This window comes from Vulpes lagopus, chromosome 3 (assembly GCF_018345385.1).
Source record: "Vulpes lagopus strain Blue_001 chromosome 3, ASM1834538v1, whole genome shotgun sequence".
In the NCBI taxonomy this organism is placed as follows: Eukaryota; Metazoa; Chordata; class Mammalia; order Carnivora; family Canidae; genus Vulpes; species Vulpes lagopus.
Genome location: NC_054826.1, coordinates 52,784,376 through 52,800,118, shown reverse-complemented (window position 1 = coordinate 52,800,118; position 15,743 = coordinate 52,784,376). Strand labels below are relative to the sequence as shown.

Genomic DNA, 15,743 nt, shown 5'->3' with positions numbered 1-15,743 from the left:
CTGCCTCATTTTATGCTGTCGCTCCATCTGGAAATACCAAAAGTGCCTGCAAAGCCCCAACCATGAACATAACAAGAGACCAGTACAAAGGATAAAAAGGGTAGAGGATGGATACCCCAACTACAGGAAGAACTATGGTACAACAACAACAAAAAAACCAAACAGCTCAATTAAAGAAACAGGCAAGGGCTCAAATAGGCATTTCTCCAAAGACCGCTATGGCTGATAAGCACAAGAGATGATCCTAAATATTTAGGAATCATTAGGAAAATGCAAATGGAACCCAGGATGAGCTACCACCTCACCCATTAGGATGGCTATTGGGTCAAAAGCAAAGCAGCACCAAAACGAACAAGTGTCGGCAAGGATGTGGAGAAACTGGAACCTTTGTGCACTGCTGGGGGGGATGATGTAAAGCACAGAGGCCACTATGGAAAATGTGAAGGCAATTCCTCAAAAATTTAAACACAGAATTACCTGATGGTCTAGCAATTCCACTTCTGGGTGTATACCTAAAAAACAGAAAAGCAGGGACTCAGGTAATTAATTGTACATCCATGTTCGTCGCAGCATTATTCACAACAGCCAAAAGGGAGAGGCAACCCAGGTGTCCACTGATGGATGAATGTAAAACAAAATAGGATGAAAAAAAAAAATAGGATGAATGTATAAACAAAATGGAAAAAAAAATCAGCCTTACAAAGGAAGAAAATTCTGACACATGCTACAGTATTAATGATCGTTGAAGACATAGCTAGGAAGATAAACCAGTCACAAAAACACAAGTATGTCATGATTACACTTAGGTGAGGGATCTAGATTAGTCAGATTCATAGAGAGAGTCAAAGAGTGGTTGCCAGGAAGGGGGCTGGGGTAGAAATGGGGAGTTAGTGTTTAATGGATACGGAATTTTAGTTGGGGCAGATGAGAAAGTGCTGGAGATGGAGAATGATAAGGGATGCACACAATGTGAATGTAGTAATGCCACAGCTCTGCATACTTAAAATTGGTTAAAATGGGAGATTATGTCTTCTGTATAGCTTACCGCAGTTTTTCAAAAAGGACAGTAGGGTTGACCAAGTCATGCAACCATCAACACAGAGCAGCCGGCAAACCATCTAAACAGTAAGCCCATCTCTCATTATTTCACCAAAAACAAAACACAACTGCTCCTTTGGATTTTTTTTTTTTAAGAATTTATTTATTCATGAGAGACAGAGAGGCAAAAACATAAGCAGACGGAGAAGCAGGCTCCCTGTGAGGACCCGATGTGGGACTCAATCCCAGGACCCCGGGACCATGCCCTGAGCCAAAGGCAGACACTCAACCACTCACTGAGCCACCCAGGCGTCCCTGCTCCTTTGGATTTTTAAGACTTGTTAAGCCCCAACTATCTCAGCCAATAGGAACCCACCTAGAGCGGACTACTACAATATACCCAAAAGATCAGAACAAAAAATAAATCCTTCTAATTATTTTAATAGTGCAATTTAGTATTAATGTCATGTATAAACAAGTTTACTAAAGAATTAGGCTTCCTCTAAGAGAAGTACAGAATATTACAAGACACATACTTTAAAAAAAAAAAACTTTATTTTTAAAAAGAATACATGATCTGAGGGAGTTACGGAGTAGAGGCAGAGGGAGAGAGAGAGAATCTTAAGTAGGTTCCATCCTCAGCAAGGAGCCCGACTTGGGGCTCAAATCTCAGGACGCTGAGATCAAGACCTGAGCTGAAATCAAGAGTTGGACACTTAACATACTGAGCAACCCAGGTGCCCCAAGACGCAGACTTTATTTTTTTTTTTTAAGATTTTATTTATTTATTCATAGAGACAGAGAGAGAGAGGCAGAGACACAGGGAGAGGGAGAAGCAGGCTCCATGCAGAGAGCCCGATGTGGGACTCCATCCTAGGTCTCCAGGATCACGCCCTGGGCTGCAGGTGGCGCTAAACCACTGCGCCACCGGGGCTGCCCAAGACGCAGACTTTAAAGCAAATCCTGTGATACAGAAATAGAAGAATGTGAGGAAGAGGAAAAATTATCCCTGGAGTTAAAGTTTTCAATTAGCAATAATCGTGCCTCAGACAAACCTAATTGGCTACAATACTGCCACTGCGCAAAAGCTATCCCTGGAGTTAAAACAACAACAACAACTTTGTGTTCTACACTTCCCCCTCCACCCCTGGCCAGCCTTATTCAGACCTCAGTTTCCTCATCAATCATACAAATAATTTGCAGAAGAGAAGCCTTACATCAAAGAATGGCTTAATGATACTACCTAATGGAAGCATCCCTTTGTCCAGTTCCAGGCTCACCAGACAACTTTCTGGTTATAATCTGACTGCCAGATAACTCAATAGGAAAACAAGTGTCAGCATTCCAAGCCCCTTAGAGCTATGTTTGCTACTAATCAATAAACTGATACTAAGTTTCATAACAATAAGGTCAATGATTCTAAATAGTTGAAGGAGAATGGTCCAAGTGACAGTGGAAAGTAGAATCCAGTTTTCCTAATTCAGAACCCACCTGTATTCTATATATCAGCATCTGTCAACACTGAACCAACCATCCAGGGAGGGCAGTTTTCAGATCATTCATGGCCAATATCTGTGCCACTCAGTTCTTTAAACCATTCCTTCTTTTAAGATTTTATTTATTATCAGAGAAAGAAAGAGCACATGCATGAGTGGAAGAGGGAGAGAGAGAGTCTCAAGTGGGCTCTGTGCATATAGCACAGAGCCCAACTTAGGGAGGGCTTCATCTCACAACCCTGAAATCATGACCAGTGCTGAAATCAAGAGTCAAAGGCTTAACCTTAATTTTGTTCTTCCCTTGCGTGAAAAGATCATCTCCCATCTTTGCATGGCTCTATCCCTCATTTCATTCAGGGTCAATCCAAAGATTCCCATAGACAGGTCTTCCCTGATCACTCTAATAGCATCCTCCACTTTTACTCTCTGTGTATTTTCTCTTTTCAGCACATGTCACTACTGGACATACATCTGTCATGTGTCTAGTCTGCCTCCTTCTAGGATGTAGGATCCATTCAAACAAGGACCGTATCAGTTTTATTTCTATATCCCCATACCTAAGAACAGCACCTAGCACATGGAAGGCATACAGTATTTGTTGAATGAATAAACAAATGGGGAATAGAGAGGAGGTTATGGTAATATGACCAAACTAAATTCCCAAACGTGCCCTTCAAACAAACTAGAAGTGGTTAACCCAACACATTTGTTATGCTATAATGTCAAGTGCAGTTTGGGCCAAGCAAGTAACTTCAAAGTTTACTAATGCCTTACCATGTCACATAGAGACCAGGGGCTGGCAATACTGATGGGTTTTCCTCTGTCCCTGCCTGCAAAGATCTGAGGGTCTCCCATGGAGACTATAGATAATTATAATAAGTGTTCTGAACACAGGTGAGGGAAGGAACCACCAATGTGGGAGGCCAGGAGGGGCCCTGACAAAGCAAGAAGTCATTGCTAGCGTGCCACATATTCTGTGGACAAGTCCACACAGCCCATAGGAAACAGGGACAAGCAATTACTCCCACTCTTATCATGCAACCAACCAGAGAACTCCACTGCTTTTCTAATTGCCAGGCAATCTCTTTCCATGTTGGCATTCTTCCCTTGACAACTGTTTCAATATTTTTTTTTACAAGTCCAGCTGGAATCATTAACTGACATGCATGCACACCCACGGAGGTTTTGTGAAACTTTCTGTTTTCAGGTAATCAAACACTATAGCCTTGGCTTAAAATGTATTTCCATCTCTCGCCCCATATGTCGCATCATGACAAGGGGATCTGCCTCAAAATACCCCACCCGCCAAAGCATCAAGTAGCTTTTAGCACACAATTTTTCCCAGCCCAACAGGTTTTTATTGCTTATTTACAAAGTTAACAAACCCTAACCTATAGCTTCTTATACAGCAAGTAGAATCAACAGCTGCTAATTCAGGATTTTTGTTTTTCCTAGACTTGATTTGGTTCAACTTCTTTGCTGAGTTTAAGAACTATCTTGAAAGATTTGTATAGCTAAGGCACTTTACAACCTCAGTTACTCCTTATGGTAATTCAAACCTTTAAAAAGGGGTCCTTTTTCTCCCCAAGAACTAATTTTGGCTATTTCTGTTCAGCAAGGGGAAAAAGGGACATTTGCTAGAAATAGCTCTGTTGTCCTATAAATATTTACTCTGTAATTTGAACTTCAGTTTATCTGTGCAATCCAGGTTATTCTCTCCTTGTTTCTCTCAAAAGTGAAAGATACCAATGTTAGGAATTTGGGTGCAGTAGGGGGTCGGGGGGGTGAGAAAATTACTGGACATAATTCATCTCTACCCTGACATTCCCTGATGTAAAAATGCACATCCTAACTATTATCAGCTTTCAGAGTCTTTTTTTTTTTTTTTGGCTTGTCTGATTCTGTGATCCTGCCAATACGAACCTCTTTCCCAGAATCGAGAGATTACATTTTAAATAATCTTGGTTTTCTGAAATTTGATTCTTTGGATCAAACCTAAATTTGAAGTCTTTGTTCATCAATGCCTTCTTAATTTTGCCACAAATGCAGCTTTTATCTTCCAGTTCCAGTCTCATTTTGGAGGAAGTGTTTCATGTGACTTGCGTTGGGCAAATTAGCTTCCACACGGGCCTGTGCCTACTTGTGGAAGCAGCACCCTTGAGTTCACTTCCTGAGTGCTGCCATCACATTTCCTATCCTAGATGGGTGCCTCCACTCACTCAAAGCTCTACCTCAAATCTGGTAGCCACATTCCTGTAAGTACTTCTTTAATATGAAGAGGTCTCAGAATTTATTTTACGACTTCTCAATTAGACAAAAGCCACCCCAGAACCAAGGTTCTCTCCCAGTTTTCACATCTGTGGCCACCTCAGTCCCAAGCACCTGCCTGGTCTTTAATAACCTCTTCCTCTCAAAATGTATTTCTCCTTTTTCTTGTTATTTTGACATCCACCTGGTCCCAGCCTCATTTGACCTACTTGCCCTGGCCAGCTGGGTCTGACTCATGGCCCCACAGTCACATTCAGCTTATGCTTCCTCAGCTGCCTTGCCACACAGCCCTGGCCACCAACATCACTGGGTTCCTTGGCTTTCTTCACCAACCTTAGCCCCCTGCAGCCCCACAGTGATGTAGCCAGCGGTGGTAGGAGCCTAGCGCCCCACCTGCAGGGGTGGGAGAATGCAAATTCTTACGACAAAGGAAGCCTTAAGCTCATTCTGACACCTCACACCTAGTGGCGCTAACCCCTCAGATGCCCGAGTACACAGGCAGTGGGACAGAAGTCACGGTGCCCCTATCTCCCTAGCCATAAACAAGGGACAAGGACAGAAGGGAAGGCTCTCCCGGATGAGGATCACCCTATGCCTTATTGACAGATGTGCTTTTAGGAAGAACGATGCCGAGAATTCCTCAGCCACTTTAAAGGGATATGGTCACTGCCATCACCTTCATATCAATTTCATTTTTTAAAAAGATTTTTATTTATTTATTCATGAGAGACACAGAGAGAGAGAGAGAGGCGCAGAGACACAGGCAGAGGGAGAAGCAGGCTCCACGCAGGGAGCCCGACGCAGAACTCGATCCCAGGTCTCCAGGATCACACCCCAGGCCGAAGGCAAGCTAAACCGCTGAGCCACCAGGGCTGCCCTCCATTTCATTTTTATCAATAACCTTTATCTGGGTATTGCATAGAGATAACAATACCAATCAAGTTAAACAGGCCTATTATACAGAATAGGCTCCTAGGAACATGCAATCAAAAGCTGAGAGAGTAAGAGAAACTGATGAAAGGAAGCCATGTACAAATGAAGGACCTGGGGGAAAGACCACATGGGTTCAGATCCTGATTCCACCACTAACAGTCTGGCAAACCTTGGTTAGTGTTTTCACCTCATTCTGCCTCAATCTCCACACCTATATTATGAGGGTAACAAAATGTCTCTATAGGGGTTTGGATAATGACACAAAATAACAAAATAGACACAAAATAACAAAAACTACTGCCAGGCACCAAGAATTAAGAGACCAGGGTTTTGTTTATTTTTAAGGATTTTTTTTTATTTATGAGAGAGAGAGAGAATGAGCAGTGGGGAGGAGCAGAGGAGAAAGAGAGAAGCAGACTCCCTGATGAACAGGGAGCCCAATGTGGGGCTCGATCCCAGGACCCAGAGATCATGACCCGAGCCAAAGGCAGACTGAGACACCTAGCCACCCTGAGACCAGGGTTTTAGACAAGGTTCTGTCATTTTATGGCCTCAGGAGTAGATTTAAAATGGTTGTAAATTCTTTGTTATATCCCCCCCACCTTCAAGCTGGGCTAAGCATATAAACTGTTTTTGACCAACAGACACATAAAAGTGACTCTGCCAGTTTCAATCTTACATTTTAAAAGAACTGCCAGCTTCTACTTCTCCCTTCTTGGAACCCAACTGCCATGTTGAGAGGAAACCCAAGCAGGCACAGGCCCGTGTGGAAGAGACTCGAGGTGATCTCCCAGTCCACAGCCAGTACTGGTCTGCCAGCTGTGTGATTTAGCCATTTTGTAAAAGGACCTTCTAGCTCCAGTCATAGACACAAGTCTTCCCCCCTGAACTCTGCCCAACACTGCAAAATCAGGCACAAATAAGATTTAAGCCTCTAAATTTGGAGGGCAGTTTGTTGCACAACCAGACAGTAAAAAAAAAAAAAAGCCTCAGACAAAACAGTTAAAGCAATTCTATAAGTGTATAGAATTTCTATATGTTTATAAAGCAAAAGGGAGAGAAGAGGCAAGGCATTCATTCATCCAAACACTTGTAGAACACCTACATGCCATACTCTGTGATAGGTCTTGACACTGCCCCTCTGGTGCCAGTGGTCTACAGCTGAGACAGACATTACACAACTTATTACAAGGAAGTACCAAGTAACTTAGGGATTCCCTTCAAAAGAGTGATCATGGGGGGATCCCTGGGTGGCTCAGCAATTTAGCGCCAGCCTTTGGCCCAGGGCGTGATCCTGGAGTCCCGGGATTGAGTCCCACATCGGGCTCCCAGCATGGAGCCTGCTTCTCCCTCCTCCTGTGTCTCTGCCTCTATGTCTATCATAAATAAAATCTTTTAAAAAAAAAGAGAGAGAGAGAGAGAGAGAGAGTTCCCTTTAAAAAAAAAAAAAAAAAGAGTGACCACGGGACACCTGGGTGGCTTAGTGGTTAAACATCTTCTTTTAGCTCAGGTCGTGATCCCTAGGTCCTGAGATCGAGTCCCACGTCGGGCTCTCTACTGGGAGCCTGCTTCTCCTTCTGCCTATGTCTCTGTGTGTTTGTGTGTGTCTCTTTCTGTGTGTTTCTCATGAATAAATAAATAAATCTTAAAAAAAAAAAAAGTATAAAAGAGTGTGAGAATACTAGGTGATCTCACAGGCCCTCCCAGGCCTGGTATTTTGTAACCTAACGATAAAGCCTACGTACATCCGTGAGATGGCCATTTTCTCCTATATAAAGTGACTTCCTAATGAAAATGCTGAGTAGCTACAGAAACTGCACAAGGTAATGGTGAAAGCACTCAACACTGCCTCTATAGCCTACTATTCTGAAGTGGAATCATCTCATGAAAGCTGCTTTGAATAAAGAGATACGGAAAGAGTAAGAAGTAGGACTTTCAGGGACAACTAAGGTTTCAGAGTAAATGATGATAGGAGAATTTTACCTGTTCATTGTTTAAATTTTTTTAAGATTTATTTATTTATTTATGATATATATATATATATATATATATATATATATATATATATATATAGAGAGAGAGAGAGAGAGAGAGAGGGGGGGGCAGAGACACAGGAGGAGGGAGAAGCAGGCCCCATGCCCCGAGCCCGATGCTGACCGATCCTGGATCTCGCCCCGGGCCCAAAGGCAGGCGCTAAACCACTGAGCCACCCAGGGATCCCCCATTGTTTAATATTTAAAAGGCAAAAAATCTAAGTTGACTTCTTCAGACAAATTATTCTTAAGGAAAGATTTTTTTTGTTTATCCCCAGAGGTCTTCATGATCACCAGGAAAGAACTCTTGAAGAGCAATTCTTATTTTGCTGCATAAATAGGTAGCTTCTCACCAGACAAACAGATCCAGTAGACAGCTCTTCTGTAAAGGTTAGTGAATTTAAGTTATACCTTGGTAACACTATACCTGAAGATAGCTTCCTCCCACAATCTGAATTACTCTAAGAACTAAGAGATGTTATTGTTTTGGGCTTTTTTATTTTTTATTTTTTTTTTAGATTTTATTTACTTATTCATGAGAGAGACAGAGAGAGAGAGAGGCAGAGACATAGGCAGAGGGAGAAGCAGGCTCCCTGCAAGAAGCCTGATGTGGGACTCATCCCAGGACCTAGGGATCACCACCTGAGCCAAAGGCAGACGCTCAACCATTGAGCCACCCCGGCATCCCTAAGAGATGTGATTGTGATGGTGAAGCAAGGTAAACTACATACTGGTCCCACAAGTTTTACGAAGACAAAGACAAACAGAACAGAGTGCTAACTAAAAATCCATGGCAATGAAAAGAAGAATTAAGAGCCTGCTCTTGACAAAGTTTGGGAGAATTCAAATATAGTGCTGCTGAAACTGTACTTGATCTCCTGAGCACTTTCAATTTGGCTGGTGCTGAAGTCCTTCCTTATGCGCACAGTAGAAAAAGAAAAACATCCTTTGGTTCTCTGATAGGGACAGCTAATAGCCAAGAAAAGAGAATAGCCAAATCACACTTCAGATTTTTCTTTGGCACTACTGTGGTTAATGCTAAAGATTAGTTTGCTCTGGGTTAAAGCATTCAGACTTGATATAAGCCATTTGTGGTCATGGATCAACAAAAACTTTTGAATGCCCACAGGTAGAGGCAATTTTACTCTCCTATAATCATCTCACAGGATCTTAAACAGCTATTGTTCCCACTTAAGAAACAAACGGGACACATTCGTGAATTTCCTGTTTTTCTATCGTAAAAGTTCTCACGCAAAACACCTCATGCTCAACACCCAGCTCTAGCTCTCCTACTAATCATGCGGCCCTCACACCCAAATCCCTCCAAGCATTCCTGGAACACCATAGACGGAAGGCAGTACCCCAGCAGCTACGACTGTCTGGGCTAGCACCCAGTGGGGCAAGATTACAACTAGAAATTGATTCAAGTCACTCCCTGCTATGCAGGATGTTATGGAATCAGTGACAATATTATTGCCAAAGAGTCAACAATTCCTATGACTGGAGGGCCTCTGTAGCTGGGGTTAGCTCTTAAGCCCACACCAAGGAGAGAGGTCTCTTGTTTCTGACATCCAGGATGATGCTGGGCCTTTTCCTGCCCCTGAAATGCCTGGTGAACAAGAGGCTGAATCTGACCCCACAGTGACCTCTGCACAGTGTTCAGGCTCCCAGCCCCAGCCAGTAAGAAATATGGTACTAAAGAGGTCCCTGACGGGTTTTATTAGCCTCACCCTCCAGGTGAGGAGGATGAACCAACCATCAAAGGAGGATGGCAATTTTGTCCTTAAAGACCTTAAAGCAGGGCAGCTCAGGTGGTTCACCCGGTTTAGCGCCGCCTTCGGCCCGCGGCGTGAACCTGGAGACCCGGAATCGAGTCCCACATCGGGCTCCCTGCATGGAGCCTGCTTCTCTCTCTGCCTGGGTCTCTGCCTGCCTCTTTCTCTCTTAAAAAAAAAAAAAAAAAAAAAAAAGACCTTAAAGCAAAACCAGTGTTTAAGAGAAAAATGACTGTGACAGAAACTCTTTTACACTAAAGACCTGTTGTGAGAAATACAAATGAATTGTATTCAGATTGGAGGATAATATAGAAAAGGTCAGTCCCACAACTATCACCCATGATTGATTGACCTGAGATTCAAGGTCCACAAGTATGAACCACACACACCACCCCCTTGCCTTACAAATTCTCTTGCACATATCCTAATTGAAAGTATGTCCAAAAAATAATTAACTACCCTATAGACTATTGCAACTACCCCCATCTGCAGGGAAACTAGGATGGGGGGGGTGGAACAGGAGGGCCAATTAAATCACTGAACCCAGAAAGAAGGCCAGAAAGAAGGTAAGAAATGATGAGCAGACACTGAGAAAAAGTAAAGAAAATTTGGTCAAAGGACATGATTGGCCAGAAACTTACTTCCTCGGAGACAAAAAACTATGCCCTACAATGCCCAAATAGGATTGCTCCAATTAATGCAGGGGCCACGGAGCACCCTCCATTCTTTACTTCCACCACAAGTCTTCTAAGGAGTACACAAGGAATGGATACAAACAACCAGGCAAAGAATCTCCTACCTGAATTTTCATTGATACCCTGGGTTCATCTAACGTACTCACTACTACACCAGTACCATGCAAGTCAGCCCAGACTCCATCTCCTTCCCTAGTCAGCATTCTAGAAACCTTCATCCCAAACCTGGAATTCATTTTTAAAACAAAGGCAACTAAACACACTTTAGGCCATGGGGAGTTAAAGCTGCCACATAGAAATAAACAACATGAAGGACGAGGGGAAGATTCTCTGCAAGATAAACACCTTTCCATTTTTTATTTTTAAGTGATCTTACAAGGTAAGTCACAGGATTCTCCTTAAATAGCGTGTACAGTGGAGCAGGGTCCCAGGTCCTATTTTAGATGTGAAACCTCTTCCTGCTTGTAAAACTGGCAAAAATCATTTAGGTCTTCCTGTCTCTTCCCCTGATTTCAGGCTACGCCCTCCCTCGCTTAGGATCTCCCCACCATCTGCATCACTGCAGAAACCACCAGGATTAGGAAGTGCCTCTACCTCATTCACCAACACTTCAAAATGCTACTCCAAACCCAGAGCAGGAACAGCGCAGCAGCAAGACACAGAGCACCAGGCTGGGGCCGAGGGCACCACTGCTGGATGCCAGCCGCAGGCCCGCTCGGGTTTCCCATCTACACCCCCTCTCTTCCCCACCTCCAGCCCTCTCCCTTCCAGCGGGTGCTTTATCCTTTCATTTTCCCTTCACCGTTGGTAATCTGACATCACCCCTATCTGCCTTCCGGCTGTTTTTACACTGGTCTTTTCCTCCCCTTTACGTTCTTCAGCCGTGCTCAAGAAGCACAGACTATTTCTACTTTTGCCCATAAATAGCTCAGTGATGGTGCTATGGGGAGACCCCACAGCCGCCGACCCTCCTGCTGTAGACACGAGTCCCACAGATTCCCTCCTCTCTTTTGGGCATCCAGTTTTGTAGGTTTTTCCGCGGCCACTTTTCAGGTATTCAAAGCTGGGGACGGCGGGGGAGGGGCGATGTGCCCGAGGCATCCCTAAAGTCACCAAAGAAGGCGGCTTTGAGCATCTTCCCGCTCACGTATTTGCCTACCGTTTGAGGCAGCTTTAATTTCAGAGCTAGTCTCCAACACTCGAGTGGTTCTGTTACCGTGGGAAACGGGAATCGCACATTATCTTGCCTCAAAGACTCAGGAGTCCGGTTCCGGGCAGGAAGTGAAGTTCCGGGCGGCTTCGGTGCGCTCCGTCCCCGGCGCGGGTCTCCCGTCCCCGCTGGGAGGGGCCTCGGCCGGGGGGGGGGGGCGGAGGTGGGGGGGGGTTCGGCCGGGGGGGGGGCTTCGGGGGGAGGGGCCGCCGCTGGGAGGGGCCTCGGCCGGGAGGGGGAGGGGCCTCGGGGGGAGGGGCCGCCGCTGGGGGGCCTCGGGGGGAGGGGGCTCGGGGGAGGGGCCGCCGCTGGGGGCCTCGGGGGGAGGGGCTCGGGGGAGGGGCCTCGGCTGGGGGCCTCAGGGGGAGGGGCCTCGGCCGGGAGGGGCCTCGGCTGGGGGGGCCTGGGGGGAGGGGCCTCGGCTGGGGGGGCCTGGGGGGAGGGGCCTCGGCTGGGGGCCTCGGGGGGAGGGGCCTCGGCCGGGGGGGGCCTGGGGGAGGAGCCTCGGCTGGGGGCCTCGGGGGGAGGGGCCTCGGGGGGGAGGGGCCTCGGCCGGGACGGGCCGCCGCGCCCGGACCGACCCGAACGCACCGCACTAGGGCGCCAAGCGGCAGACTCGACCGTCCGCTGGGCTCCCCGGCTCCGCCGAGTTAGTCACTGGGCGGCTTCGGCTCGGTTCGGGGTCCCCGACGGCTACGGAGGGGCAGCGCCCGTGACCGGGGAGCCGGGGCGGGGCGGCGCCTGGACGCGGCGGGAGCCCGTCTCCCCCGAGCCGCTGTCTCGGGCCGCGGTGTCAGGCCCGCTCAGGTCGGAAGCAGCACAAGTTAGAACAAGATGCAAACAAACCTATGAATCCTGAACTGCGCCACCTCCCGCCTGAGAGCTCGGGGGAGGGCCCGGCGGGGGCGTGGGGGGCGGATGCCCGAGCAGCGCGCTCCCGGCCTCGGCGTCCTTACCTCGCTCAGCTCGGCCGCGGGGTCGTCTCCGTGCCTCGCGGCGACCCCAGAACTCATGACTGCGCTCCCCGGCGCCGGGCTCCTCCGCCCTCGCCGCCTCCCGGCCTCAGCTGCTCGGCGCCCGCCGCCTGGTCCCTCCGGCACAGTCCGGTCTACACAGCCATCTTCAGCCAAGACAGCGAGGAAGCCCCCGGAAGGACGCGGGGTCTCCCGAGGGCCGCGGGGCCGGGCGGGGGGCAGCGGCTGCAGCGGCCGAGCCGCGGGGATCCGGGCGCCGCCACCCCCGCCGCCTCGCCGCCCCTAGGGGGCCCCGCCGCCCCTCATGGCCCGGCTGGAGGGCGCCTCCCGGCGGGACCTGGCACCCCGGAGGGCTCCGGCGAGCTCCCGAGGTCGAGCAGGGCGGCGGGCCGCGGGGGATCCGCCCTCGGGCCCCGGGAGGACACAGAGCCAGAGGGCCGGCGCGGGGCGCGCTCCGCCGCCAAGTTTCCCTTCTGCGCCGTGCGGAGTTGTAAGCGGCTCCGGATGGAACACGGCGCTCGGCGGGCGGCGGCGGAGGCGGAGGCGGGGCCCGGAGAGGGGGCGGGGCGGGGGCGGGGGGGGCGGGGCGGGGGCGGGGGGGCGCAGGCACCTTGCCAGCTCGCTGCGAGAGCGATTACGGGACCCAAGACCAGGAGGAAGAGGAGGAACAGGGAAAGCCACCTAAGTAATTGTGCAGGAAAAAAAAATTTTTTTTGATTCCTCCTTGAAGCCACTTTCCATGATTTAATAAGGTCAAGACAAATCTGAACACTACATCAGGCAGCGCCGTACGCTTCTCATGGCACAGTAAGATTTTACAAGAGTGGGAGAGGTCATCTTCCCTGATCGGTCTAAAGTCGACACCGAGGGTGTAAATTCATTGTCAAACTCCCTCTCTGTCGCTGGGGCGGATTGCATTTTCTGCACGTCCATAATAAAGATGCCCCATCCCTTGAAACATAGAAAATAGGTTTCAATTTCTCATCCTCCTCAACCCCAGGCAGTCCTTTTAAATATTACATTTCCCATACTCTTCCTTAAAAATCTTACTGCTTACCTGAGCAGAGTTAGGTTTGTATTTCTGGGATTTGGAGTATGAATCGGAAAAGATTTCTCTTTTTTGTTTTGTTTGGTTTTTTAAGATTTTATTTATTTATCCATGAGAGACAGGCTCCATGCAGGGAGCCCGACGTGGGACTCGATTCCGGATCCCATTCCGGATGGATCCAGGATCACACCCTGAGCCAAAGGGAGATGCTCAACCACTGAGCCACCCAGGAGGCCCAGAAATGATTTCAAGAGCCTGTTATATCCAGTCAACTCTTGGAACCAGAGCTCCCTTCATCTTTGAGTTTCCCTGAGGTAAAAGCATCCCTGTCCAGGGAAGGGGAAGAATTTTCCTCTCCATAAGGCTTAAAGTCCCACTGAACTTGAAATACACTGAAAAAATGTTCTGATCCTTAAAACGGTAGGTCTGCGGGATTACTTATGAGGCCTCAACAGTCTTTCTACACAATGGGAACAAAATGTCTCCATCCCCAGTGACAGATTTGGCATTTCCTAGAGCCTTCTATGAAAAAGCCATTGTATTGTTAATTTTCAAGATTTTTTTTTTAATCAAATAGGATGTTTATTTTGCTCTTTAAGAAGGAGCAAAGAGCTTGATCATTTGCATTTATCTTCTTACCCAGCTGCTTTCCTGGAGAGTTCATTCATTGCCTGATAGAGGCACTGAGATAAAGAAGAGTTTGCTGCTTTGGGGGAGCACAAGGTCCAAAGTTCTGGGGCATTGCCAGACTAGAACACACTGGGAGAAACACTTCTGCATGGGGAGGGCTTAGGAAGCCACATTTTTTTTTTTTCTTATTTACTCATTAAAATCTATTGAGGGGGCACTTGGGTGGCTCAGCAGTTGAATGACTGCCTTTTCCGCTCAGGTCATGATCCTGGGGTCCTGGGATAGAGTCCCTAAGAGTGTTTAGGAGCCTGCTTCTCCCTCTGCTTATGTCTCTGCCTCTCTGTGTGTGTCTCTCATGAATAAGTAATTAAAATCTTTAAAGTAAAAAAATAAACCTATTGAGAACTGGGGAGCCTGGCTGACTCAGTTGGTGAAGCATGCAACTCTTGATCTCAGGGTTGTGAGTCCAAGCCCCATGTTGGGTGTAGAGATTACTTAAAAATAAAATTTTTAGGGGCACCTGGGTGGCTCAGTCAGTTGAGCGTCTGACTCTTGATTTCAGCTCAGGTTGTGGTCTTCAGGTCGTGGGATGGAGCCCAGAGTCAGGCTCCATGCTCAATGGGGAATCTGCTGGAGAATTTTTCTCTCCCTCTCCCTCTGCCTCTCCTCTCCCTCATGCCCAGGGCCATGCACTCTCTTTCTCAAATAAATAGATCTTAAAAAAAAATTTTTTTTAATCTTTAAAATCATTTAAAAAACATATTGAGAACTGAGTGTGTGCTTTAACGTACAGATGGTGGTGAATATAAAGGAGGGACACCAGGGTGGCTCAGCGGTTGAGCATCTGCCTTCAGCTCAGGGCATGATCCTGGGATCCAAGATCGAGTCCCACATTAGGCTCCTTGCGGGAAGCCTACTTCTCCCTCTGCCTGTGTCTCTGCCTCTCTCTGTGTCTCTCATGAATAAATAAATAAAATCTTAAAATATATATGTGTGTGTGTGTGTGTGTGTGTGTGTGACTCAAGCATTAACCCTACCCATAAAGTGTTTATAGTCTCATAAAACATAAAGAAAATGACAGTTCTAGGTAGAAAATGGAACTTCCCATGAAAGCAATACAAGTAAAGATGTATTACAGTTCAGAGGAGGAAACAGGATTTTGGCTGGACTTAACTGCAGGAGAACTGTGAAGGAATCTTAGGAGAGGCAGCATGTGAGTTGATTTCTGAAGAATAAATGAGTCCAGCAAAAATGAGGAATTAGATGAAGGTACCCCATAAAGGGGACCACTGTGAGAGAAAGTATGGATGGTGGAGGAATGTGCCAGGCATGTGTGGAAAATGGCAGGTGTTCCGTTTTAAAGTGGAACGTGGATGAGTTAAAGACAGATCATGGACAGTTTTGAGTACCAGACTAAATAAATGGGACTTTTGATAGGCAATAAAGAGCCACTAAAGGTTTCTGAGCACAGAAATAATAGGATCAGAGCTATGCTTTGAGACATTCCAATGGATCCATACCACACTCATGAGTAACTCACATGAATTCAAATAGACTAGTGTTGAGTGTGATTCTGGTGTTTAAAGAAACTGTTTTTTTTTATACTAGATGGCCCCTAAAGCCAAGCAGATGACTTCATCTGG

The 15,743-nt window shown here is 47.1% G+C and overlaps 1 protein-coding gene and 1 pseudogene across 7 annotated transcripts in view; both read right to left on the bottom strand.

The window, feature by feature from the left end:
- MCC (MCC regulator of WNT signaling pathway) overlaps positions 1 to 12,939 on the bottom strand; it is a 309,780-nt gene extending 296,841 nt beyond the window's left edge. For 4 of the 7 annotated variants that reach the window (XR_005986779.1, XR_005986780.1, XR_005986781.1 and 1 more), the window contains exon 1: positions 12,405 to 12,939. Coding sequence is in view for 2 of the 7 variants with exons in the window: in XM_041748453.1 (XP_041604387.1) it covers positions 12,405 to 12,461 (57 nt within the window). In the remaining 5 variants the exon portion in view is untranslated. Of the gene's footprint in view, positions 1 to 477; positions 513 to 12,404 lie in introns of all 7 variants that reach the window. The other 3 variants (XM_041748456.1, XM_041748457.1, XM_041748454.1) reach the window with 2 other exon arrangements.
- On the bottom strand, positions 2,000 to 2,127 carry LOC121488402 (annotated as a pseudogene).
- Positions 12,940 to 15,743: the final 2,804 nt, after the last annotated feature.